This window comes from Nycticebus coucang, chromosome 2 (assembly GCF_027406575.1).
Source record: "Nycticebus coucang isolate mNycCou1 chromosome 2, mNycCou1.pri, whole genome shotgun sequence".
NCBI classification, from domain to species: domain Eukaryota; kingdom Metazoa; phylum Chordata; class Mammalia; order Primates; family Lorisidae; genus Nycticebus; species Nycticebus coucang.
The window spans coordinates 8,984,666-9,011,945 of record NC_069781.1 but is presented as its reverse complement, the minus strand read 5'-3'; the positions used below and the strand labels follow the sequence as shown (position 1 = coordinate 9,011,945).

The following is a 27,280-nucleotide window of genomic DNA, read 5'->3' as shown; positions in this document are numbered from 1 at the left end:
TAACCCAGTGCCCTGGGGTGAAGGTGGAGCTGCTCAAGTTCAGGGAAGGCTTTCAACTAAGAGTGATCCAGACAGAGGCAGTAGAGCAGGTAAGAGCCTAGGGTGCAGGGCAGTGAGGCTGCTGGGCTGCTGTAGAGGTGTTAAGACAAGTGGAAAGCAAAGCCTTTGAGGGCGATTATACTTCACAGCTCCGGTGAGTGCTTCCACCATGTATGGAGCACTTACATGCCAGGCCCTATGCAGTCTATTAAATCTTAACAAAGCAGGTATGGGGCGGCGCCTGTGGCTCAGTTGGTAGGGCGCCGGCCCCATATGCCGAGGGTGGCGGGTTCAAACCCAGCCCCGGCCAAATTGCAACAAAAAAATAGCCGGGCGTTGTGGCGGGCGCCTGTAGTCCCAGCTGCTCTGGAGGCTGAGGCAAGAGAATCGCTTAAGCCCAGGAGTTGGAGGTTGCTGTGAGCTGTGTGACGCCATGGCACTCTACCGAGGGCCATAAAGTGAGACTCTGTCTCTACAAAAAAACAACAACAACAACAAAAAGCAGGTATGATTTTTATCCCTATTCCACAGAGGAATCTGAGGCTCAGAGAGGCAGTCTGTCAATGACAGAGCTAGGAAAGTCTCCTTCCCTGAGTCTGAGCATTCCCATCTGCAACCTGTCTGCTCTGCCTGGCCCCTTCCAGCCTCTAGCATCTCCGGACAGGCAAGTGGCTGCCGAGCCAGTGCGTGGTGTATCACTTTCAATTCCTGGGAAGAAGGTTAAATACCTCTGAGGAGGCCCATTGAGGCTGCAGCAAGGGAGGGCGGACCGTGTGACTTTCAAAGGGGCCTGAATGCGTGGCCAGCCCACCCCTCCACACAAGGAGGGGGCCCTGCTTCCTCCCTAATGATATTCTGGGCTCAGACCTGGCCTTTGGCGGCAGTTTAACCCGAGCCAGGGCGGATTTCTTTCTCACTGATCTCAGCTTGACACCCAATTAGCACAAGAATGGGAGGAGGAAGCCTGAGAGAGGCGCCTCCCAGCCTCCCAGGGTGCGCCAGGGGAGCTGGCGGGAAGACAAAGGGCAGCGGGCAGGGGGGCACTGGCGCCCTCCCCTGCCCTGCAGACCCCGCCTTTGTCTCTGTAGGAGCTTCAGAGGGGATGGAGGCCTATGCTGGCCTGGTTTGGCCTGGCCTACTGGAAGAAATGGGATGGGGCCCAAGCCCCTGTTCTGTGTGGACCTGAAGGAAGGCACCTCGGGGAGACTATCCAAGGGGAGGCAGTGAGGGTCAGCAAATAGAAAGGAATCCTGAGACCACAAACATCTGGGGTTGAGGCCTAACAGGTCATTTTGAATCTTGGTCTTCTCATTTGGAAAAGGGATAATGAACAGTCCCTGTGAGGTAATACATGTAAAAAGCACCTGCCAGTTGCAAACTGGATGTTCAGTAAACACTCTTTGAACATATACTGTATTTTAAGCTAGTGCTGTTACTAACCCAGGAGCTGAGGGGGACAGGCCTGAGTCAGGGGAAAGAAGGGTATTGTGAGAGCTGGACATCCACAGAATGGACTGACTTGCCAGAAGCTGGACCACCTGCCTATTGAGATTCTGGGAGGAATGCCTCTGGCCTCCAACATGCTCTCTCCCTCTCTTGGGCTTCCCTGTGACTTCTCTGATCCCAGGGCTGGGTTAGAGGACTCCCTGGTTCCCCCTCCATAGCACTAATCTGAACTGTGTGATACATATTTCCTTCCCATTCTTCTTAGAACATCAGCTCCTGGAGAACAGGGACTCGTTGGGTTTGTTCACCATTATGTTCTCAGCACCAACACTGGCCTGGCACATAATAGATGCTCAATAAATATGAAGTGGATGAAGCCTTTTTTTTTTTTTTTTGTAGAGACAAGAGTCTCACTGTACCGCCCTCGGGTAGAGTGCCGTGGCGTCACACAGCTCACAGCAACCTCTAACTCTTGGGCTTACGCGATTCTCTTGCCTCAGCCTCCCGAGCAGCTGGGACTACAGGCGCCCGCCACAACTCCCGGCTATTTTTTTGTTGTTGTTGTTGTTGTTGTTGTTGTTGCAGTTTGGCCGGGGCTGGGTTTGAACCCGCCACCCTCGGCATATGGGGCCGGCGCCCTACCAACTGAGCCACAGGCGCCACCCTGGATGAAGCCTTTCAAATGCCCCCAAGGATTCTATCCAGCTCTGGGAGGCAGTTCCCATGGTCAGAGGATATTCACCTGGTAGACGTGGGTTTGTGATCAAAGACTATACACAGCTCTGACTGACCTTATCTTATTGGCAAAGGAAATCCACTAAATGACTTTGAGCAGGAAAGTGATAGCCTTCATTTATTCACTCATTCAGCAAACACTTAACCAACACCTACCATATACAGAACTCCTTACTTGCTACATGCTAATGATCAAAGAGCAATTGGAAAAGTTTCTGCCCCGAAGAGGCTGAGTCCAGTGGAAGAATCTTGGAATATTTTTGCTGAAAAGTACCTTAAAAGATCATTTGGTTCCAAACTGTCTTTACAAATTGGGGAAACTGAATTTCAGAGAGGAAGTAACCTACTCACCTGCCACTGTAAATGTGGGGCCTTTGATTTGTCCTCATTTTAATAGTGTCCTGGAACAAGGCCTGGTACATTGAAGGAGCTCAGAGATGTCCATGGAGTTGAATTGTACTATGAAGCCAAGGACAGAGTGGGGGTGGGTGGGTAGGCAAGCCAGAAAAGCAAGTGAGATGATAAGCTGGGAATGGGAGCATGGGGCAGAAAAATCTGGAGTTTCAAAGTCAGCTTAAAAGGGAGACTAACTCTAATTTGGTGACTGGATGTGAGAGAAGGGAGAAAATTAAGGATATCTGAAAGTTTCTCGCTTGTGTGTTTCAGAGGGTGGTAGTGGTATTCTTTTTTTTTTTTTGAGACAGAACCTCAGGCTGTTGCCCTGGGTAGAGTGCTCTGGCATCACAGCTCATAGCAACCTCCAACTCCTGGGTTCAAGCAAGTCTCCTGCCTCCACCTCTCAAGTAGCTGGGATTACAGGCTCCGCCACAATGCCTGGCTATTTTTTGGTTATGTTGTCGTCGTTTGGAGGGCCCGGGCTGGATTCGAACCCGCCAGCTCAGGTGTATGTGGCTGGCACCGAGCCTTTTTTTCCCCAGTGTTTGGCCAGGGCCAGGTTTGAACCTGTCACCTCCGGTATATGGGGCCAGTGCCCTACTCCTTTGAGCCACAGGCGCCACCCTGGTAGTGGTATTCTTGAGATAGAGAACACAGAGAGGGGCTGTTTTAGAGAAAGAGGCACTATGTCAGATCTCATTATTCATCATTACAACCCTATGGGGTTGGGCTATTATCCACATTTATAGATGAGGAAATAGAGGCACAAAGATGTTAAGGGACTTGCCCAACAACACAGCTAGGAAGAGACAGGATCTGAATATAAACCATTAGTTCATTCGGTCCTTAACCACTAGGCTATGCCACCATGCTTTACTGATGCTTAGTTCAGTTTTGGAAATGTTGCTGTTTAGATATCCATGGGACATCCACTTCATTCCACTTCTGCCTTGGGCTTTTGTAACAGGCTCCGGTGGTCTTCCTTGTTCCACTCCAAAGTATTCTATACAGTGGAGCCAGAAAAAACATTTTAGTAATCACCACCCTCTTCCAAAACCCTTCCACAACATCCTAGAGACGAAAATACTTACCTGGCTTAAAAACATGGTTTAGCCCTCCCTTTCTAGCTTCATCTCTTACCATGTTCCCTGATGCCAACTTTTACCTTCCTCTTGGTGTTCCACCATGTTCTCACCTAAAGCCTTTGTGACCTCTATTTAATTCACTGGAATGTTCCAAGGGCTTTCTCTTCTCACATTGACCTAGTTAACGCTACTCTTAGAGCTCAGTAAGTCCAATCTAGTCAGTTTTCCTTTTTAAGTTCCTATGACTTCTTTCAGTTTAAGATTTTGCATATATGAATGTTTCTTTTTTTCTGAAGACAAGAGTCTCTGGGTAGAGTGCTGTGGCATCATGATAGTCACAGCAACCTCAAACTCTTGGGTTCAAGAGATCCTCTTGCCGGGCGGCGCCTGTGGCTCAGTGAGCAGGGCGCCGGCCCCATATACCGGGGTTCAAACACAGCCCCGGCCAAACTGCAACAACAACAAAAAAAAATAGCCGGGCCTTGTGGCGGGTGCCTGTAGTCCCAGCTACTCGGGAGGCTGAGGCAGGAGAATCGCCTAAGCCCAGGAGTTGGAGGTTGCTGTGAGCTGTGTGACGCCACGGTACTCTACCGAGGGCAATAAAGTGAAACTCCGCCTCTACAAAAAAAAAAAAAAGAGATCCTCTTGCCTCAGTCTTCCGAGCACCTGGCCATTACACCAGGCTAGTTTTTTTCTGTTTTTAGTAAAGACTGGGTCTCGCTCCTGCTTAGGCTGGTCACAACTCTTGAGCTCAAGCAATCCGCCCGCCTTGGTCTCCCAGAGTGCTAAGATTACAGGAGGAAGCCACCGTACCTGGCCGAAAGTGTCTTTGATTAAAGTTAGTCTGCCCAGGACACTATGAGTCAGTGGTTCTCAACCTTTCTAATGCCGCGACCGACCCACAGGTTGAGAACCGCTGCTCTAAGTGCTCTAGGCAGGAACCTTGCCTATCCCCTTTACCACTACATCCACAGCACCCACCAACATGGCTGGCACACAGAGGTGCTTTGGACAGCTGCTGATAGGCGCATCCAAATCAACATCGAAAGGGGAGGTTGGGCGGTGACTCGATAGCTCAGGAAAGATTTCTGGGTCGGAAATAAAGGTTTGGAAGTCACTGATGAATAAATTCAAGCCGGACGAGTGGATGGGCTCGCCTAAGCAGCGTGTTGCCTGTCGAGAGATTTGAAACTAATACAAGATAAACACTAATGTGGCTCACAGTGACGTCGCAAGGATGCTGGGGATTCTTCTCCGTACAATGCGCTTTCCACCCTGGTTCACAGAGCCCGGCCTGCGAAAGGTGCAGAGGGATCAACTCACAGGCTCTCGCGGCTACGGCGACATTCTCTCCTCCGCCCCTCCCCGACGAGACTCCCTCTAATAGTTGAGGCGGATGGATCCCTGGGCACCGCCTCTTCCGCCACCGTGCAGGGCGGTGAACGGAAATGGACGGGCGCGCCGGAAATTGGGGGGAGTTCCCTGCGATCTCGGCTTCCCCAACATGGCAGCGCCCTTGTCAGTGGAGGTGGAATTCGGGTGAGTTATAGAGCTGGGGCGCCGTGGGGATGAATTGAAGTCGTCAGGCCCGGAACTCCCTTCCCTCTCTCTTGAGGCCTAACACGGCCGAATCGTCGAGGCTCCTGATGCCTGCCTTGAACAACGCCACCCGCCTCGGAGAGCCTGAGAGGCTCAATCTCTTTTGGTCATGATGCCGTATGTCTGGAAATAGAGGCGCAAATGTGGGCTCTGTGGATACTCCTTGATGCCCTGCGCCCTGCGTGATTCAATTGGCGTGACGGTTAGCAGGCATTCTCCACGTCTTTACCAATCCCGTTTCTAATCGGTCCCATCTATCTGGCATCTGAGCTCCTAGAACCTAGAAGTTCTACCCTTCACCCCGATTTCTGCCTTCGAACAACAATTTCTGTTTACACTGTTCTTGGGATCTTGTTTCTTATGGGATGTGTGGCCAGGACGAGACGCTTTTCTTTCTCTTTCCCAAGACTTGGGGATGTTAAACAGACCTGAGCCTCTTTCAGGACAATCAGCAAACTTGCTGAGGGCCTTCTGCAGATTTTGAGTCAGGTAGAGATTTTGAGTCGGGTAGGGGAAATAAGAAACCACTGTGAGGGAGACCAACACTAACACTATGGTATGCATAAATGAAAATTGAGGGAATTGGGACACACAGTAACTGAAGAAACACAGAGCAAAGAACAAGTCTATTCAAGTCACTGTCTTGTCCTTTCTACAAGCAGAAGGTTTGTCATAGTTTCAAAGCCGAGTGAAACTGCGGAGCTTAAGAGAGAAGGCAAAAATTAAAAAACAAAAACAGGCCCTAAAAGATGGATGGGATAGTTTCCACTGTCATACGGAAAAGCTGGGATTAGATGTGACTCTGTGTGTGTGAAGATTAACAAGCCAAGGTCTATGTGAAAGGAAAAGTCTGGGATGGGAATGTAAAACCTCTGTCCAAATGCCTTTTCCCCCATTGGATGCCCCCAGTTTCTTTCATGGTTTTCCTTCATTGGGTAGTTCATTCACCAGTCATTTATTGGGTGCCTACCATGTGCCAGGCAGTGAGCCAGACACTGAGGATACAAGGATAAATAGAACTCCCTCCGTGCCCTACTGTGTTCAGCATTTCTGTCTCTTAGAAAGGGAACAGACCCATGACTGTTGACTGGATCTTAATTGATATGTCTGGCCACTTGGATCCAATTAGAACTTTATTGGTTCTGAACCTTCTAACTATTTTGCCTCACTGACCCTTGGCCCAGCTATATCGCTCAAAGCCCGGGAGTTCTGGGAAGATCCCTGCTGGTTTGACAGGCCTTAGCGAGCTAGAAAGGGAGAAGCCTCACACTGCCAATGTTAAGATTTATCTACAGCCAACTTGCCTTTCATTCTCACTGAATCAATAATGGTATTTTCTCATCAGCGATGTCTTCTGTCTGCTGGGCCCTATGTTGGCAACAGTGGGGAAGTTGTATGAGGAAGATATGGCTCTTGCCCTTCAGACCTTTCATATCAGCATAGTTTTCTTTTTTCTGGCCTGATATCTCTAGCCTCAACCTCTTACTTCCAAGAGCAATAGCGAGCCCCATAGGCAGGACAGTATTCCTCCATCCACCTACCCACCTCCTACCACTTCTATCCATACCACAGTGTTTTGTGAAAACTACAGCTTTTCAACCAAAAATGCTCCAGGTGATGCCAAACACAGGTCCCTTCTCCCTTTGTCTTTGTCCCAGTGCAAGTTTTTGCCCCCTGACTTTCCTTTTATTTCCTATGTTTCTTAGGAAACATGCTTTGCCCTTCACTCTGAACCTGAGCAGATTTGCAAAAAGGTTGCCATGCCCGTCGTTTTTTTTTCCTTTTGTCCCTGAATGGCCTCGCTCCCACTCTGATCCTGGAAGAGTATGTTAGGACCTTGTCTTTTCCCCCTGAGAACGGATGTCCTCTTGGCCACCACCTCCTGCTGCTTCTGCGGCTCCTCTTCCTCCTCCTTCCTCCCCCTTCTCCTGTCTCAAGTAATCCTTCTGCCTCAGCCTCCCAAGTAGCTGGGACTACAGGTGTGCACCACCATGCCCAGCTAAGTCTTTCTTTATACTTTAGGTAGAGACAGGGTCTTTCTAGTGTCCAGGCTGGTCTGTCCTGAACTCAAGAGTGCTGCCTGCCAAAGTGCTAGGATTACAGACATGAGTCACCACATCTGGCCCCCAACAGCTCTTCTGTAGACCCTCTAGAAGGCCCCTGCATCTTTCTCCCTCTTGTCAGTGAGCAGTTCTGCCATCTTTTTTTCTTACCTCCTGAACTATCCTTAGTAGAGCACTTGCTCAGGACACACAGGGTTCAACACACAGGTGTGTTTTGTGTTCTGTGGTCCATCTTATAAGGACCCAGATGTAGGCTTCCCTCTGTTCCATCCTTTTTCTTTCTTCCTGAGTTGGGGAGGTATTGGCAAGTGGGGGAATGCCATGAGATAGAGAAGTGGCAGAAATGGACATTTTCATTCATTTGGCATATATTTGTTGAATGCCTGCTGTGTGCCAGGCCCTATTTTAGGCAGAGCTTTCAGTCCTTCTGCTGGAGAGGAAATAAACAACATGCAAACATACACACACACAACAAAAAGATTAAGGTAAACTAGAAAATGTAAAGTAAAAGCGGTTTGGGGAATGTCTATACCTGTCATTGGTATTAACAAACACATCCACCAAAAATTGAAGGGCAAGAGAAAGATAGTGGTATCTTAGTTGAGTTTGTCTAGCAAAGCTTATCAGATATCTAGACACAACAGGGCCTGGCCATGGGTATCTCTGGGGCCAAAACAAGCCCCTTGTCTGCCTCCTTGAATGATTCCAGAAGCTGGGCATGAACCTTCCCCCACTCCAGATGTGTTGACAGGAGAAATGCCAACCCCTCCCTTGAGGGCCAGAGAATTCTATGAAGGGTTACTCTGAGCCAGAGGGGTTCTCCCTTTATCTGTTTGTAAAGGAAAAATAGCCTCAGCCTCTGAGCCTGGCACCACCAGGTTTGGCCACTCTTGGTTGTTTGCCTGAGTCCCAGTGCTTCCAGTTCTCATCCCTCTTCTCTGACCCAACTCCTGAGCCCCTTGCCTGTCACCCTCCCCCACTCCAGCTGCTGCATGTGCCAACCCCCACCCAGGAGAAAACTAAGCTCTTGGAAGGAAATAAATGGAGGCTCTGTGTGGGTTTGCAGCTGAAATGGCCCTGTGCACAGCCACAGATGGGCCTCCTCTCCCCCTCCACATTTCTGCATCAACAAAGCATGATCTTGTTTGGATGACAGTCGCCCCATGTTTCCCCCATGACAATACTTGCCTTGCCTTTGCTTCCCAGCGGGCTGTCTCAGGATGTCTCTGTTCCCTGAAATGGGGAATGGGTGTTGGGGTGGAAGACATCATATCCATCAAAAGTCTGTTAAGACCTTTTCAGTTAAGGCCCATGAAGTCTGAGATGAGATCAGGAGACCCCAGAAATAGAGGCACCGAAAGAGCCCTGGGGCCTGCCTCAGAAACCTCAGCTTCTAGACTTGGCTCTGAGCGTCTCTGCTGTCCCCTTCTTCCCTTGTCCAGGTCCTGGGACACAAATGAACCAAACTCTGCCCTCAAGGGGCTTTCTATCCTTTGAAGAGTCCTGTTTCTGCCAAGGCTACTGGTAGATTCAAATTCTAGTTCAGACACTGTTTGACCTTGGACAAGTCGTTGAACCTCTCCAGGCTTTAGTCTGCTTGTCCAGGCCCAGTGGACACTGGCAGCTGGTAGCCTAGGCAGGAACATTTGAAACCCTCATCTGGCCAGAACAAACCTTTAAATACACAGGATCTCTAGAGTGCCTCACAGTGGCATCTCAATATTTTTGCAGATGGAAAGACTGAGGTTTAAGAAGATTTTGTCAGGGGCAGCGCCTATGGCTCAGTGAGTAGGTCGCCGGCCCCATATGCTGAGGGTGGCGGGTTCAAACCCAGCCCCGTCCAAACTGCAACAAAAATAATAGCCGGGTGTTGTGGCGGGTGCCTGTAGTCCCAGCTGCTTGGGAGGCTGAGGCAAGAGAATCGTGTAAGCCCAAGAGCTAGAGGTTGCTGTGAGCCGTGTGACATCATGGCACTCTACCTGAGGGCGGTACAGTGAGACTGTCTCTACATAAAAAAAAAAAAAGATTTTGTCAAATGCCCAAGGTCTCACTCAGCTAGTCTCCACCTTGGGCAGACAGCTCCAAAGCCTTTGTCTGCACCTGTGTGCTAAGTTGCCTCTCCAGAAGGCGGAAGGGTACAAAATGAGAAACTGCAAGTTTGGGTACATGATTACTAATAAAAATTGTTTACATCCTACTTTGCCACATATGGAGGTCACATTTGGTAATTGATGACTAGTACCCATGATGTTCCTAAGCCTTGATCTCTTCATCTCTTGGGCTTCCACTACCAACCCTGTCCTCAGTTTTCAGTTTCAGTTACCTCCTACTGTTTGCAGGAGCTCACCTAGCTATCTTTTTCTTTGGCCTTCCTTTCTTTGCAGAGGTGGTGCAGAGCTCCTGTTTGACGGTATAAAGAAACATCAAGTCACCTTACCTGGACAGGAGGAGCCCTGTGAGTACTGGTCATTGGGCAGGAGCTGATCTATGGGAAACACTCAGCCTGTTTGAGTGGTATTAGGTAGGATTGGTCTGGTCAGCAAAGAAGGAAGAGATCACTAGAGTACTCTCCCTTTATCTTCTCTAAGTCAGCTGGCTTCATAAGGGAGGTGTGTGGCTTTGTCCTTATGTAGAAGTTCTGTGTTCACACAGGCTTGAATCCTCCCTTAGAACAGAAGGCCAGTGACCTCAACTTTCTGAGCTTTACTGTTCTCATCTGTGAACTGGGATTGTAATCCCTATCTCTTAGGATTATAAAAGGAGTGAGCTAGGCTGGGCACAGTGGCTCTTATATGTAAATCCTAACACTTGTGGGAGGCCAAGGCGGTGGATTGCTTAAGCTCATAGGTTCAAGACCAGCCTGAGCAAGAGTGAGACCCTGTCTCTAAAAATAGCCAGGTGTTGTAAAGGGCACCAATAGTCCCAGCTACTTCCCATGCCAAGGGAAAAGAATCGCTTAAGCCCAAGAGTTTGAGGTTGCTGTGAGCTGTAACACCACAGCACTCTTCAAGGGTGACATAGTGAGACTTTGTCTCGAAATAAATGAATGGGGCAGTGCCTGTGGTTCAAAGGAGTAGGATGCCAGCCCCATATGCCAGAGGTGGTGGGTTCAAACCCCACCCTGGCCAAAAACTGCAAAAAAATAATAATAATAATAAATAAAAATAAGGCCAGAGATCATGCCTGTAATCCCATGGGAGGCTGAGGCAGTACGATTGTTTGAGCTCAGGAGTTCAAGGCTTGTCTGAGCCAGAATGAGACCCCCAACTCATGAAAAAAATTGAAAAACCCAGCCGGGTGCCTTGGCAAACGCCTATAATCCCAGCGGCTTCAGAGGCTGAGGCAGCAGGATGCCCACAGCCTGAGTCTGAGGTTGCAGTGAGCTACGATGACGCCATTGGGCATAAGGGTAGAACTCTGTCTCAACAAAAAAAAAAATTTGGGCCAGGGGCAGTGGCTCACTCCTGTAATCCTAGCACTCTGGGAGGCCAGGCCCCAGCTCAAGGTTGCTTGAGCTCATGAGTTAAGCAAAAATCAAGACCCCGTCTCTACCTAAAAATAGAAAAAGCTGGCGGCGCCCATAGCTCAATGGGTAGGGCACTGGCCACATACACCCAGGCTCTGGTTCGAATCCAGCCCGGGCCAGCTAAACAAGTACAACGACAACAACAAAAATACAGTCAGGCGTTGTGGTGGGCGCCTGTAGTCCCAGCTACTTGGGAGGCTGAGGCAAGAGAATTGCTTAAGCCCAAGAGTTTGAGGTTGCTGTGAGCTGTGATGCTATGGCACTCTACTGAGGGGACATAGTGAAACTCTCTCAAAAAAAAAAAAAAAAAACTGAGGCAAGAGGATAGCTTGAGCCCAAGAGTTGCTGGCTGCTATGAGCTATGATGCCACGGCACTCTACCCAGGGCGACAGCTTGAGACTGTCTCAAAAAACAAATAAATAAATATATCACAAGTTATATTTATTTCCTCTGGAGTTCACCTAAAATGATAGCCACATTTCATAATTCTAGCCTCATTTCACTCATTCTTTGATGAGTACTCAGCAAGTACCAGATGTGAGGGGTAGAAAGTATCCTTTCCCTGGGCCCAAGCAATCCTCTTGCTCAGCCTCCTGAGTAGCTGGGACTATAGGTGCCCCCTACAACTCCTGGCTAGTTTTTCTACATATATATATTTTTTAATATATATATTTATTTGTTTATTTATTTTTATAGTTTTTTTGGCCAGGGCTGGGCTTGAACCCTCCACCTCCGGCATATGGGGCCGGCGCCCTACTCCTTTGAGCCACAGGCGCCACCCTAGTTTTTCTATTTTTATTAGAGAAGAGGTCTCACTCTTTCTCAGGCTGGTCTGGAACTCCTGAGCTCAAGTGATCCACTGCCTCCGTCTCCCAGAGTGCTGGGATTGCAGGCATGAGCCACTGCGCTGGGCCAGCACATATTTTTTGAGTGTTCCCTTTGTGCCATCACTGTATTAATTACCGGATATTCAGTGGTGAGCAAAATAAATGTGGTTCTTGTGCTTTTGGAGTTAAAAGTATTATGGAAGGGGAGCCAGGCAATAAATTTATAACTGTATAATTACAAATTGTAGTAATTGGCATGAGGAGAAAAAAGGGGTGCTTTGAATGGGACTAACAGATGATCAGGGAAGCTTTCTTTAAGGAGGTGACATTAACACTAGGTTTTTTTTGTTGTTGTTGTTTTTGAGACAGTCTCACTATGTTGCCTTGGGTAGAGTACTATGGCATCACAGCTCACAGCAACCTCAAACTCTCAGGCTTAAGCAATTCTCTTGCCTCAGCCTCCTGAGTAGCTGGGACTACAGACGACCACCACAATGCCCGGCTATTTTTTGGTTGCAGTTGTCATTGTTTAGCAGGACCAGGCTGGGCTCGAACCTGCCATCCTCGGTGTATGTGGTCAGCACCATAACTACTGAGCTACGGGCGCTGCCCGACACTAGATTTTGAAGCCTGAAAAGAAGCCAACCTAATAAATGGCAGAAGAAGAGTAGAGGTGCATAGGGGCCTATTCCAGGTAGAGGGGACAGCACTTGCGAAGGTCCCAGGGGTAAGAGGCTTTTGGTGGGCAAGGACTTGAAGGAAGGCTGGTGCCACCGGGGCTCAGGCTGATGTGGAGGCCAGTTGTCCAAATCACTGTTATTAATTCCTAAGCAATAGCTACCATTATTGTTTTCACTTTAAAAGGTGGGACCCATAACTCAGAGATGTCAGAAACCTAATCCCAGGTTATACAGTTATTTACTTATTTATTTTCAGAGTCAAGGTCTCATTCTGTAACCCAAGCTAGAATGCAGTGCATCATCATACCTCACTGCATCCTCAAAGAGATCCTCCTGCCTCAGCCTCCTGAGTAGCTGGGACCACAGGCGCCCACCACAACACTGGCTACATGCATGTTTTTTAAGTGGCAGAGCTGGGATTTGGAACCAATGTCAGGTTCTCCAAAGCACTGACACTAGTTCATTCCCTATCACCATTTATCCCAGTTGGCTCCTTGAGTCACCCTAACATCTTGCACCTGTAGTGCACTTTCCACTTCTTTTTTTTTTTTTTTTTGGCCGGGGCTGGGTTTGAACCCACCACCTCTGGTATATGGGGCCAGCGCCCAATTCCTTGAGCCAAAGGCACCGCCCCAACTTTCCACTTCTGATGCTATGTTCATTCACTTGTGCCTTCAACAGCTACTTATTTCAGTTTCATAGTGAGCACAACAGGTTTTTTTTGTTTTTGTTTTTTGAGACAGAGTCTTAAGCTTTCACCCTGGGTAGAGTACCGTGGTGTCATAGCTCACAGCAACCTCCAACTCTTAGGCTCAAGCAATCCTTTTGCCTCAGTTTTAATTTTTTCTTTTTTTTTTTGGAGACAGAGTCTCACTTTGTTGCCCTCCATAGAGTGCTGTGGCGTCACAGCTCTCAGCAACCTCCTACTCTTGGGCTTAGGCGATTCTCTTGCCTCAGCCTCCTGAGTAGCTGGGACTACAGGCGCCCACCACAACGCCTGGCTATTATTTTTGTCACAGTTTGGCCGGGGCTGGGTTCGAACCCACCACCCTCAGTATATGGGGCCAGTGCCCTACTCACTGAGCCACAAGTGCCACCCTGCCTCAGTTTTTCTATTTTAGTAGAGATGGGATCTTGCTTTTGCTCAAGCTGGTCTCCAACTCATGAGCTCAAGCAGTCCACACTCATTAGCCTCCCAGAGTGCTAGGGTTACAGGCGTAAGCCACCACGCCTGGCCCACAATAAGTATTGTTATCAAGGCAGCCAAACCTGAAGGAGAGAGCCAGAGAGACAAAGGAGGGGGGACCTGAGACCTGCCCAGAGTTACCCAAGTAGGGAAGCTGGGACTCTATTCAGGGTTGTGATCCTTCATCCTCCAGCCACTGTTGAGTGGGCAGTGGGGATGAAAGGAAGGAAGGAGAGGAGTGAGGGGGCCAGTTGGCTCCTTTGCTCAATCTTTGGGCCTGTGGTTATGGATCTCTACTCCTGGCTCCCACCTTGCCCTGCCCAGAGGCATATGTCACACTGCAGCCATTGATAAGCTGTCCACCTTATTCTGGTATGTGTGAGCCCACTGGGAGTGCAGGGGCCTGGTGCTGCTAGGAGAGTCTTGCTTCCCACCTCAAGCCTGTGCCCGGATCTGTCACCTGGCAGCCTTCTCAGCCAAGGGGCTGCCACTTGGTCATGGAGGTCTTGGAGACTCCAGTAGATATAATAGCAGCCATAGATGATGGATTGGGACACATCTTGCAAACAAGGGGACCCATGGATCCTGGGCCAGGGGAGAGCTTCCAACCAAGCCAACTTGGGAGAAGAGGATGGATAAGGCCAAAGGGGGTGAGGCTGCAAGAGAGGATCCTCGGCAGCTTGCAGTTGCAAGTCAGCTGTTCTTCTGGGCCTCTTTTTTCCATCCGGGCTAACTTCTTTTTTTGTAGAGACAGTCTCACTGTACCGCCCTTGGGTAGAATGCCGTGGCGTCACATGGCTCACAGCAACCTCTAACTCTTGGGCTTACACGATTCTCTTGCCTCAGCCTCCCGAGCAGCTGGGACTACAGGCGCCCGCCACAACGCCCGACTATTTTTTTGTTGCAGTTTGGCCGGGGCTGGGTTTGAACCCGCCACCCTCGGCATATGGGGCCAGCGCCCTACTCATTGAGCCACAGGCGCCGCCCATCTGGGCTAACTTTATACTTTATCGAGCTGGTTGATTATTTGACACATACAATCTGGAAAAGTTGCTTCAGGATCTAAATATGTACAGTTCTGTGAAGCAGGGTATCAGACCCAGAAAGAAGTTGAATGTATGTGTAGAGGGATGCCTTAAAAGCCATCTCCATGGCACAGGCCATCTGCTTCTTTTTTTTTTGGAGATGAAGTCTCACTGTGTTGCCCAGGTTGGAGTGCCCAGGCTAGAGTACTGTAGTGACAGCCTAGCTCACAGCAACCTCAAACTCCTGGGCTCTAACGATCCTGCCTCAGCCTCCTGAATAACTACAACTACAGGCACCCACTATAATGACTAGCTAATTTTTCTATTTTCAGTAGAGATAGGGTCTCACTCTTGCCCAGGCTGGTCTCAAACTCCTTAAGCTTAAGTGATCCTCCCACCTCTGCCTTCCAGAGTGCTAGGATTACAGGTGGGAGCTATGACACCCAGCCCAGGTCACCTTCTTGATTGGCCAGGGTTGGTAGGTGGGCCACCCACCAGCCCTAGGCATTGTGGTTGCTTGGAGCTGGCCTCTGTGACTCAGGATCCCTTCAACTCCAAGCCCTTGCCACTCTCCTCTGCCCTGCCTTTGGGCCCCCTGCACTCCACTTGCATTAAAGGGTGGCTGGTGAGGGAGGGTAGGAACTGCAGGAGCTTCTGGGCGCTTTAAACTGCTTAGCATGCATTTCACAGCCTCTCTGGGGCCAGCTGTTCCTTTCTCTGCTCTCCGGGCCTGTTTACTGATCCCCTCCCCACCTCCCCCCCACCCCCCCCACACACACCCTTCCCAGTCCCTGTGCAAAATTGCTTTTGAAAAGATCCACTTTCTGCTTAATTAAACAATGAGGAGCGTCCCTCACACATCTGTAAACCTCCTTCTGAGGCCAGTTTAGCCCGCAAACTGGTCCATTCTTACCCCCATTCACTTGTAAATGGCCCCTCTGATGTTCCCTCCTCTCCCTCTCCCTCTTTACCCCCCCCATGCCAGCTCTTTCTTCTCCCTTTTCAACTGAGACCTGGGGTGGGCTCTCAGAATTGCCAGTCTTGGAGCCTGGTGGACTCAGTAGGGACTGGTGCAGTTTAACCTGTGGAAGATAAGACTTAGGGGATCAGCCTTTGCCAAATCTGGAGGGCCATTACAGGGAAGAGGGGATATGTTTGTTGGTATCGTCCCTGTAGACCAACCAGACCCAGTGGGTGGGAGTGACAGGAAGATAGATTTCTGCTTGGGAAAAAAGAGCTCTTAACAGTCAGCTGCTCTACCGAGGAGCTGGCCTCCTGTCTCTAAGATTCAAAGAGAGGTTGGGTGAGGATCTTTTACATCTGGGAGCTGGTATCAGATAGGACTTTGAGGTTATTCCCTTTCAGCCTCAAGAGGCTGGGGTTGACAACCTTGGGGGTCCTACCACAGTAGGCAGTTAGAGTCCCTCAGACAAGGACAAGTCCCCTAGGTGAGAGATTCTGGTGGTAGCTTTTGGTGGTGCTAAGATAGGCATGCCGTGCTACCCCTTTGGCAGCAGCCTGTAGGAGCAGGTTCTGACAGCCCAGAAGTCAGTGAGAGGGTACAGCTCAGAGCACCCATCTGCTGAGCCTGTCCTTGTGTTTTAAACTTGCTGGACTTGCTGGCATTGTGCCTGAGTCCTCAAGCAACTCTTGGGAGTTTAGATTATTATCCCATTTGTCAGAGGATGAATCTGAGACTTAAAGATGTGTAGTAACTTCCGGGCGGCGCCTGTGGCTCAGTGAGTAGGGTGCTGGCCCCATATACCTAGGGTGGTGGGTTCAAACCCAGCCCCGGCCAAACTGCAACCAAAAAATAGCCAGGCGTTGTGGCGGGTGCCTGTAGTCCCAGCTGCTTGGGAGGCTGAGGCAAGAGAATCGTGTAAGCCCAAGAGCTAGAGGTTGCTGTGAGTCCTGTGACGTCATGGCACTTTACAGAGGACGGTAAAGTGAGACTCTGTCTCTACAAAAAAAAAAAAAGATGTGTAGTTGGGCAGCGCCTATGGCTCAGTCCGTAAGGTGCCGGCCCCATATACCGAGAGTGGCGGGTTCAAACCTGACCCCGGCTGAACTGCAACCAAAAAATAGCTGGGCGTTGTGGCAGGCGCCTGTAGTCCCAGCTACCCAGGAGGCTGAGGCAAGAGAACCGCTTAAGCCCAGGAGTTGGAGGTTGCTGTGAGCTGTGTGATGCCATGGCACTCTACCGAGGGCCATAAAGTGAGACTCTGTCTCTACAAAAAAAATAAAAAGATGTGTAGTAACTTCCTACAGCCCAGGTCCCCTGGCTCCAGCGTCAGGACGCTGAAGCACTCTCCCACAGAGCAGCACCTCCCATCACTACCTCAGATGGGCAGGCCAGGGCCAAAGGCTTCCTGCACTGTAAACCTTCTATTAGGGTACCCATCTGCATCTTCTGGTCCTGTGCACCCACGGGCAGTGTGGCCTCCAATATCTACAGCCTTGGAATGTCATTCCTTCCACCTGGATTATACTGGGAACACTGGCCAACTCCTGACATCTTGTGGGTCTAAACATCTAGAATATAGTCTGGTGTTGTGGCAGGTGCCTGTAGTCTCAGCTACTTGGGAGGCTGAGGCAAGAGAATCATTTAAGCCCAAGAGTTCGAGGTTGCTGTGAGTTGTGACGCCACAGCACTCTACTGAGGACAACATAGTGAGACAGAGTCATAAATTTACTCATAAATAAATAAACAAACATCTAGGGCGGCGCCTGTGGCTCAAGGAGTAGGGTACCAGTCCCATGTGCCAGAGGTGGCGGGATCAAACCTAACCCTGGCCAAAAATAAATAAATAAATAAACAAACATCTAGAATAGCAGGAGGGTCATTGTCCAAGACCCCTTCACCACTCTCACAGTCCCACCATTACCTTTCGGCTTTTTTTTCTTTTTTTTTTTGCACTTATTGTTTTTTTAGCCGGGGCTGGGTTTGAACCCGCCACCTCCAGCATATGGGGCCAGTGCCCTGCACCTTTGCGCCACAGGGACCGCCCCAATAAAGTCTCACTTTATCGCCCTCAGTAGAGTGCTGTGGCTGTCACACAGCTCACAGCAACCTCCAGTTCCTGGGCTTAGGCATTTCTCCTGCCTCAGCCTTCCAAATAGCTGGGATTACAGGTACCCACTATAACGTCTGGCTATTTTTTGTTGCAGTTTGGCCGGGTCTGGGTTTGAACATGTATGCCACCCTTGGCCACACAGGCGCCGCCCTTCGTCTTCTTCTTCTTCTTTTTTTTTTTTTGCAGTTTTTGGCAGGGGCTGAACCCCTCGGTAGAGTGAGTGCCATGGTGTCATAGCTCACAGCAACTTCAAACTCTTGGGCTCAAGCAATCCTCTTGCCTCACCCTCCCAACTAGTTGGTATTACAGCCACCTGCCACAATATCTGGCTATTTTTTTTTTTTTATTGTTGGGGATTCATTGAGGGTACAATCAGCCAGGTTACATTGATTGCAATTGTTAGGCAAAGTCCCTCTTGCAATCATGTCTTGCCCCCATAATTTTTTTTTTTTTTTTTAAGAGATGGGTCTTACTCTTGTTCAGGCTGGTCTCTGAACTCCTGAGCTTAAGCAGTTTACCCACCTCAGCCTCCCAGTTGCTAGGATTACAGGTGTGAGCCACCATGCCCGGCCCCCAGTCTGGCTTCTGAGGGGGAGGTACTAGATTCCACAGAAAACACTACCCAGTCCCAGCAGTGTCTGTCTAATGGTTAACTGTTAAACATTCTGCCTCCCCAACCATCCCAAGCAGGGGTGCTAACCCACTGGGCAGAGAGTACAAAGGATATAGGTTCTTCCTCTAGATGCTGAAATTATTACAGCTTGGTGTGCCAGCCACAGCATCAAGAGCTTTGTACAGTTGGTCCCCACATGATCCTATGAGACAGTCTTACCATGGCCGTTTTACCCAAAAAAAAGGGAAGAATTTTCTTTTTTTCTTTTTTTTTTTATTATTGTTGAGGAAGAATTTTCTTACTCAAGTTCATAGAACTAGGAAGTAATGGGGTCAGACTCAAAACCAGGACCACATGACTACAAAGTCCATGCTGTTAACCTGTTCCTCCTCCCTGCCTCCCTCCACAGTCTGTCCTCATGTTCAGCAAACATGTTGAGGTTCAGCAAACTGCTATGCCCTCAAACCCCATTTCTAGTAATGGTAATGCCAGTGCCATACATTTGATTCAGTATGGAGGCAGAGAAACCTGGGCACCCAGGCCTAAGCGGTGCGGGCTTGGCTCCTGCAGAGCACACACTTGCTAGATAGCACTAGGGTTCACTAGGAGGGAGAGGCCCTTCCAGAGCAGACCCCTTCTCAAAGCCTGTGAGGCCCCACCTGCTCTGGCTTCTTCTCATACTGAGTTTCTTGCTCTCTCTGTTCTGCTACCTTGAACCTGCCAATTCTATCCTGCCCCAGGCCTTCCCATATGTTCTTCCTTCTGCCCAGAATGCTCCCCAGCCCACCCTACTCATCCTTCAGGCCTAAGTTCCAGGGTTTACTCGCTGGGCAAGGACTCTTCTGATCCCAGCTGAAGGCGATAGTATTTCCCATGGCTAATTAAGGAGGTATCATCTGTCTCTGGCTCCATGAGGTAGGCTCTGTGTTCATCTTACTTACCACCCTCTCCCTAGCACCTGCACATAGTAGCTGCTCAATAAATATTTCACTCCTGGATGATCGTATGAGATTTCAGGAGGGAGCCTACCCTCAGTAGAAGCAGAAAGGAGGACAGAATAGGAAGATGAAATGAGATTCCCCAGCCCCCATCTATCCCAGAACCATCAGTAAGCCAGCAGCCCCCCCACACACACACACACTCTGCTTAACCCTTCCCCTCCCCTGGGCTCCTTTGGAAGCCAACCATCTGGCTTAGAGGCTATTTGCATATTGTCTGGGCCTCAACAAGCCTAGCAAGATGTCCCTGGGGGTGTGTTTCAGGCCAGGCCGAGTGGCCCCTGCATCTTGCAAAGGGAGCTATGAGTTCCACCTCTCCCCACCCCCAAATCCAGGCATGGGGGAACAATAGGGTGGTGATGCTGTAGCCTCACCATGGTAACAGGCAATCAAAAATGTGGGCAGGCCTGGGTGGGAGGCGGGCAAAGGAGGGAGGGAGTGACCTCAGCAAACAGGAGCATCATGATAAATGAGCTAGCACCAGGCAGCAGACTCATCCCCCAGCCATCCCTCTGGGACTCCATGATGGTACCATCACTTGGATGACCCCAGCATGACCACTGGCCCTCCCCCCACCCCCAAGCCTCTCCAGACTAGAGCATAAGTGCCTTACTTTTGGAGGGAATCAGGGCTGTTCCCTAATTGAGCCCTAGTTCTGTACAGGCCAGAGCTGTGAAGGTGCAGCTGGTGGCCTTCAGGCCAGGCACTGCCCCATCCCTCTCACTGCCTCTGCACACATAGGCACAGCCCCGCCCACCAAGGCTGGCTGATGGATGTGTCAGACCCCAGTAGCTCTATCGAGCGGCCACAAGATGTATGGGCTGGCGGCCCACCAGACAGTGACAAGATGGAGGCCAAGGAAATTCAGAGCCAAGGGGAAATTCTGAAACCCAGGCCTCAGGGAAGAACCCAGCCAGGAGTCCAAATGGACTTACAGCTAGTTGGAGGCAGCACTCTCCCCATCCCCTGTCTGTTCCAGGGACTATGAAGACCCTGATCTACTTTGTTTAAAAAGAGAAATTAAGGGCGGCGCCTGTGGCCCAAGGAGTAGGGCGCCGGTCCCATATGCCGGAGGTGGCGGGTTCAAACCTAGCCCCGGCCAAAAGGAAAAAAAAAAAAAAGAGAGAGAAATTAAAATGGAAGGGCAGCGCTCTAGTCCATGAACTGCCCTTGGCCCTGTGCTCTGCTGGTGAACGATCCAGGCAAGTTGGCACAGAGCAAAGTGAACCAGTTCATCCAGGGTGCAGGCTTGACAGTACAGCCTTCCTGCTTCCTGGGAGGGGGACAGGCAGGCCAGCAAGAATGCCTTAACACCTCTGCCCAAGCCTGGGACTGTGTGTGCCATGCTGCAGTGCCCAGGCTGGGGGCAGAGCCCAAGCAGCCTTTCTCTTGCCTACACTCCAGCATTCGGGGCAGGAAAAGTAAAGAACCACTTGGGCCTTCTCCAGCTTAGCTGCCAAGCTTTGTCTCAGGTGTGGGGCCAGGATAGCAGATCCCTCTCCCTTCTAAAACAGTAATTCAGGATGGGGGGGTGCTAACCCCAGTTCCTCTGGGTTCCCAGAGACTAGTTTTCACCCTCGGTAGAATGCCGTGGTGTCACAGCTCACAGCAGCCTCCAGCTCTTGGGCTTAGGCAATTCTCTTGCCTCAGCTGCCCAAGTACCTGGGACTATAGGCGCCCACCACAACGCCCAGCTATTTTTTTTGTTGCAGTTTGGCCCGGGCCAGTTCGAGCCCGCCACCCTCGGTATATGGGGCCAGTGCCCTACTCACTGAGCTACAGGTGCCACCCTGATCCTCAAGTGATCTCATGAGAGAGGAGGAACTCCGGCAGCCTTAGGAGAATGGTCTCTGTGAAGAGTGGGTAGTTGGGAACCATAGGCTGCACAGATTTTATAAAGTCAGATTCCAGTGTGCTGTTGCCTGATACAACTGCAAGGGAGATGTGACTCTGGGGACAGGTGGCTCTGAGCTTCCACATGATATGCAGAACGACTGGTGGCTTTCCTATGGCCACAGGGAGGCAGATCTCAGTGTTAGCTGAGCATTTAGAGATCCTTTTAAACCTCATGGCTCTTCAAGTGGCTGCCCCTGGCCCAGAAGGCTCTGGAAGGAGAGAGTAGTGGAAGAGTGATTTGTCAGTTCCCTGGCTGGTAAAGGATCCTTCTCTCCCAGGATCCTTCTCTCCCTCTGCCAGAGGAAATTAACTGATGTTATCAGCTCAGCAATTGTTTTTCTCTCACAAAGGGAAATATATTCAGACCCCTCCTAGAGCAAAGCTAAACCTCCCTAGCTGAGATTGGAGAGATAAAGGGTGGGGAGCTCTTCAAGGCCGTCTCAGAAGAAATCCAGGCATGGTATTTTCAGACGGCCTTCCAGGACTTGTGGGTGGGGGTCTGTCCTCTAACTCTTTAGATGTTGACAGTTCCTCCTGCTGTCTGCCTTGAGTTTTCCTAATGTAAGTAAATGCTATTACTTTTTCAAGACTTCAGCAGTGGCAGGTTGAAGTTTCTCTAAAGATCTATCTGACAGGTCATGGGCTTCCTAACCTATTTCCTCACCTGAGAAACCACAGGTTCTTAGGCCATCGCAGCCTGGTCTAAAAGAAGCCCCTTGAGCCCCATGTTTATCTCCTCTGAGCCAAGCAGGAATCTGAGGGCCAGGAATGAGTTAGGTTTGACGATAGTTTGTTCTGTGCATTCCTCTACAGGGGACATCCGGAACCTCCTTGTTTGGATCAAGAAGAATTTGCTAAAAGAGCGGCCAGAGCTGTTCATCCAGGGAGACAGCGTGTGAGTCCCACTCTTCCTTCCTTGAGGAGGGTGGAGGGAGGGAAGGGTGTCTGGGCCCCTACCCTAGAGTTCAGTCCTAGCCTTGTCTAAGTCCTGTTCTCCCCTTCCTCCTCCCTGGTTCTTTTGGGGAATGATTTCCAATCCAGCTCTGAGGTCTATTTTCAGTTTTATTGTTGCTAAAAGTGGGTGGTTGGGGTTTTTTTTAAATCCCAGGTGAAAGGAGCATGGTGAATTTCCCAAAAAACTTGGTTTCTCCCTTCTGGTTACCACAGACTTGCTGTGGAAGTTTAGTCAAGTTACTTTGCTTCTCCAGACCTCAGTCACTCTCTCCATACAGAAGATACTGAGAAAAAGGTGATGTCAAAGGTTCCTTTCATCCCTCTCCTATCTAGGATGGTGCCATCCATAGAACTTTCTGCAATATGGAAATATTCTGTGTTTGTGCTGTCCAATATTAGCACCATGCTATAACCAGCTGAGGTATGGGCTAGTCTGTGTAGTCCAATATGGTAGCCACTAGTCACATGAGGGGGTTGAGCCCTTGAAAAGTGGCTAATGTGGGGCGGTGCCTGTGGCTCAAGGAGTAGGGCGCTAGTCCCATATGCCGGAGGTGGCGGGTTCAAACCCAGCCCCGGCCAAAAATCACAAAAAAAAAAAAAAAGTGGCTAATGTGACCATTTTATTTCATTATAATTTGAATAGCCACATGTGGCTAGTAGATATTATATGGGACAGCACAAGTCTGGGATTCCAGGGTGTCTGACTTTGTGTATACACATGCACTCACACCCAAAGCATCTATACCGTCCCAGACCCAACCCAGCATCTAAGCAAAGGACCAGGTTTCATGTGCAAAGATGTCACTTCTAAAAGAAGGCCAGCCCCGCATTTTAAAGAGGTGGGCAGCACGGTCATGAGGTTCATTCATCTGCCTCAAAACCTGGGTCACTAGCAGGCCCTGGTAGCTAAGGCTGTCATCCAACCCCTGGTTCAGGTCATAGTTTCAGTGGTCCTGGAGGCCTCCCCCAAGGCCAGTAATGCTCCCTGGGCCACTGTCAGCAGGAGCCAGACTAACTGCCTGTGCAAATGTTGGCTTCATGCCTTGTACCAGGCGAGACTATTCTTGAGCATTCAGATGCTTGGGGCCACTGACAGCAATCCCTCATTCGGAAGAGCCAAGATGGCCTCCTCTCCAGGATGGGCATGTGGGAGGCCTAGAAGCCAAAGTTTTTCATCCCCAGTGAGAGTAAAGTTAGACCAGTAGGAAAGTGTGCTTCTCCTAATAGTTATCTGACAGGCAGTGCATCAAGCAAACACCTCAAACGTCAGCTCATCCTTACTCCAACCTTGGGATGCAGGTACTATCATTTTACCCCCATTTTAGATGATGAAACTGATGCTCAGAAAAACTGATGCTCACCACCCTGAGGACTGGGTGGTGATGCTCCCTGGCATTTATAGCCATTTTCTTTCTTTCCTTTTTTTTTGCAGTTTTTGGCCGGGGCTGGGTTTGAACCTGCCACCTCCAGCATATGGGGCCGGCGCCCTACTCCTTTGAGCCACAGGCGCCACCCTATAGCCATTTTCCATCTGATCCCAAAGACCATGACTGACCTTGTATTCCTTTACTCTTTACTCTCAGACTGTGGCCTCCCTTTCCTGGGAGCTCTTTAGCCAGGTCCCAGGAAGAAAGGTTCCCCAGCAAACTGTTTTTGCAGCTTCTCTACCCGTGCTGCGACTACCTCCTGCCTTTCACTCCCTGCTACCTACCACCATCTTTCCCACAGGCGGCCAGGAATTCTGGTGCTGATTAACGATGCCGACTGGGAGCTGCTGGTCAGTACCTCAGGGACATCCGTCCCCCAACCCCTTCCCTGGCTGCTTCAGTGGGAAAAAGTCTTGGGCCTCTCCTTGGGACTGGATAATTCCCTGCTCTACTCCAGCCCCACTTGGAGGCTTCCACCCCAAATAGGGAAGGGATAGGCAGCTGGGAAGCTGGCCCTCTCCTCCATGATGGAGATTAGCAAGTGATATATTAACAAGAGCACCTGTTGGTTTTTGTTTTTTTGTTTTCAGATTAGTATGGGGATACATATGATTAGGTTACATAATTTGCTTTTGTAAGGTTAAAATCTGGGGTTCTAGTTGTGCCCTTTGCACAGGAAGAGTACAATATAGGTTACCAGTTTCTTTGGTAGTCTGTCTCTGCCATCACAGGCAGCCCTCCCCTGTTGCCCTTGGAACACGTGTGGCGAAACTGGGAAGGTGCCCCTGAGGGTCTCCTGCTCCTCTCTCTCCTGCACCAGGGCGAGCTGGACTACCAGCTGCAGGACCAGGACACCATCCTCTTCATCTCCACACTGCACGGCGGCTGAGGGCCCCTCTCTGGGCCTGGGCTCCCTTGGCGGGGAGATCAGAACAATCAAACATCCCCTTGGGCCCTACCTCCAGGTCTCCCAGGCCCCCTTGGCTGCTTTCTTCCCTGCTTTGTCCCCCAAGCTCCCTCTAGGCAGGGAAAAGAGGCCAGGTGCTAAAAATGAGCCTGTCTCAGGCACGTGAGCAGGGGCAGGCAGGCACCAGGGCCCAGCTCCCTCTCCCAGGAGCTGAGGTGGGGGAGGGTGCCTCTGGTTTGTGAGAGTGGAAAGGGGCTCCACAACAAAGTGACCTTGCTGCCTTCCGCTCCTTGTGTCTCAATCTCAACATGGAGTGACCCTGACAGCACTCTAGTCCCTGGGCCACAGTGTCTTCCTGAAGATAAATGGACATGAATAGCTGATGGGAGGCCCCTCCCTCTTCAAAGATTGGAGGAGTCTCTGCCTCAGTTTCCTCATCTGCACAGCTGAGAGCTCTGCCTGTCCCCCACTGATGCCATTATGGAACCCCAGCTGGGGTCCCCTATTCTTTGCTGACCCCCCCATCAACAGCTGCTCTTCTAGCTACATCCCTCCTCCCGCTCCCCCTACTCTCAGCCCTTGACCCTGGCTGCCCTCCTCCCCACCACAGGCCACCAGATGGACTCCTGAGACCCTTCCTGTAGCTCATTCTGCTGGGGATAAGAAAAGAGAGGGAGTAGGCTAAACCTTGGATTGGCAATAGAGCCCTGAGTGAGAATCAGTGTGCCTCAGTTTGCTCTTCTGCAACTGGGTATGTGTGGTATCTGAAGACTGAGGAGACACTTGATGGCATAAATGTGGACCTCTCCCTTCCCACCCACTAAGGAAGCAGGATGGGGGCAGTCAGCCCCTGGTAGGCAGGGTGGTTTCCCCCTCCCTACTCCATCCCTTCTATAAGTCTTGGGCCCTCAGTGCCTGCAACAGCTGGTGTTGGGCAAATAAAAGACTAGCTTGTTTAATAGTCTTGCTTGGAGTTTCATCCTTAGAAAGGAGTGGTACCCCACATCCCCCCAGCCATGGTCTCTGATATGACCTCACTGTCCTCAGCCTAGGGCTATCAGAACTTATGTGTTAAACTCAGACTATCTGAGAGGGGGGAGCCCAGTGGGGCCATCTGCAGCAAGGGGTAGCAGAGTCAATCTATGTGGACCAGTCTGGGTCCCAGGATGCATCTCCATCTGTCTGTCCAAGGCCAGGCTTTGTCCCACCAGCTACAGCCAGCAGCCTTAAAACTCAAAATGAGTGCTGAGCTTTCTTTCCTTCCCATGACCTGGAGAAAGGAGCTTTGTTGGCTAGAGGGAGACCTAGAAAAAGGATTAGGATGCTAAAATCATCCTTCCCCAAATCCCCAAAATGTTGCTTTTCTATTAGATGTCAGTAATTTAAGGTGGAATTTCTCACCCTGTAGAGATGAAAATGTCAAATGGTTGTTCCAGCTGAGTGACAGGTGATGCTCTGGCCATTGGGCTTCTCTCTGGCACTAATGCAGGTGGAGGCCCTCTGGGCTTGTTATGTGGGTGAGAGTAGCCATGTTGGGGTTATGGGTAGGAGCTGGTTTGGGTGCAAGTTAAGGCCAGTGCTGGAGTCTGAGTGCTATCTAGAAAGGCTGTCTGGCTAGCCCTGTCTGGGTGCAAGGTCAGGGTCTTCAAAGCAAGGGACTTGAAACCCCCCGCAGTTTCACTTAGAGCATCAGCCTGTCCCAATTCTTGTAACCTGGAGATCCCTGTCTGGATCCTGGATTCCAGGTCCTGGAAACTGGCTGCTAGATTCCTTTTTCCTCCCTGCAAGGGGTGGGAGAGGGTGATAGCTATAGGATATCCCTTCCCCCACGACACCCCGAGTAGAACAGAAGGGTGTGCTGGGAAACCCTGGTTCTCTGCTCACTGGGGATTTCCCCGTTGAAATTGGCCAGGGCCAAAGCACTCCGTACCATTTTGGGTCATTTTATAGCCTCAATGCTGGAAAGGGTCAGGGACAGGTGACCTGGGCTCAGCCCCAACTCCCAACCGTGCCCCTCCCAAGCAATTCCTGAGCCCCGCTTTTGAGGAAATAAACGAATAAAACCCCACTATCTCCGAAGATTTTTCTTTAATCGAAAGGATTCGTTTGTCCAAGTTCTATTTCCAAAGCCAAGGTGATTGCCCAGCGGGAGCGCATCATTCCCGACGCTTCGCCCACTCTGGCAGCGGCTGGAGGAGGCTCAGCCCATCGGTCCGTCCGGAGGGGGCTCGCGGGAAGGGTTGGTTTGGGGGGGATTTGGGGGTTGGTTTAGGATTTTTTTGTTTGTTTTGTTTGGGGAATATTGGCGGGGAAATAGGTTAGAATAAATTCGAAACGAGTTAGGGAGTGCATTCTGCCAGCTCCCTTTTTCACCCCCGACTTCCTGCGGCTTGGGCTGAGGGCGGGCTCCTCGGACCATATTCGTCCCTGCCGCCGCGTGCCAGCTTCGTTCCGGCCGAAATTTGAAAGGGGGAGAAACGACACAATCGACTGGAGGACCCCGCTAGCCAGAACCGGTCACCCGCAGAGGAGAAGGACGAGGATGAGGATGGCGGCGCTGGTGGCAGGGACCGCGTCCCTCCTTTGCGCTCCCGGCCGGGGCCGCGATCTTCGCGCTGAGGCCAACCAGCCGCCGCCCCGAGGGGTCTCACAAGCTGTGAGTTCCGTCCCTGCGGCCCCCGCCCCAGTTGCGCATGGAGCTCAGCCACAGATGTCCAGCCACAATTCTCGGTTGGCCGCAGACTCGTACAAGAATTGCGTTTGGACAATCAGTGGCGAAGCCCCTGAGTTCAGGGCCCCTGTC

General features: G+C 50.5%; 1 protein-coding gene and 1 long non-coding RNA gene across 3 annotated transcripts; one reads left to right on the top strand and one right to left on the bottom strand.

Annotated features, from left to right (window-relative positions):
- Positions 1-2,901: 2,901 nt before the first annotated feature.
- LOC128565272 (uncharacterized) lies at positions 2,902-5,102 on the bottom strand. The gene is made up of 2 exons (XR_008374235.1): positions 4,683-5,102; positions 2,902-3,619 (listed from the first exon to the last, which is right to left on the bottom strand). It is a non-coding gene; the product is annotated as an uncharacterized LOC128565272 (long non-coding RNA).
- Positions 5,103-5,150: 48 nt separating this feature from the next.
- URM1 (ubiquitin related modifier 1) lies at positions 5,151-27,174 on the top strand. 2 transcript variants are annotated; one of them, XM_053561597.1, is made up of 5 exons: positions 5,151-5,240; positions 9,748-9,818; positions 22,003-22,084; positions 23,872-23,920; positions 25,088-27,174. In XM_053561597.1, the coding sequence occupies exons 1-5, from the start codon at positions 5,206-5,208 to the stop codon at positions 25,160-25,162; spliced, it is 312 nt and encodes a 103-aa protein (XP_053417572.1). In that variant the 5' UTR covers positions 5,151-5,205; the 3' UTR covers positions 25,163-27,174. The 2 variants fall into 2 exon arrangements, with proteins under 2 accessions (XP_053417572.1, XP_053417576.1); XM_053561601.1 differs by having other exon boundaries at positions 24,391-26,536.
- Positions 27,175-27,280: the final 106 nt, after the last annotated feature.

Coding starts and splice junctions, on each gene's coding strand:
- URM1 (XM_053561597.1), top strand. CDS start 5,206: ATGGCAGCGCCCTTGTCAGTGGAGGTGGAATTCGG. Junction 5,241..9,747: donor TCAGTGGAGGTGGAATTCGG/GTGAGTTATAGA, acceptor CTTTCTTTGCAG/AGGTGGTGCAGAGCTCCTGT. Junction 22,085..23,871: donor TTCATCCAGGGAGACAGCGT/GTGAGTCCCACT, acceptor TCTTTCCCACAG/GCGGCCAGGAATTCTGGTGC.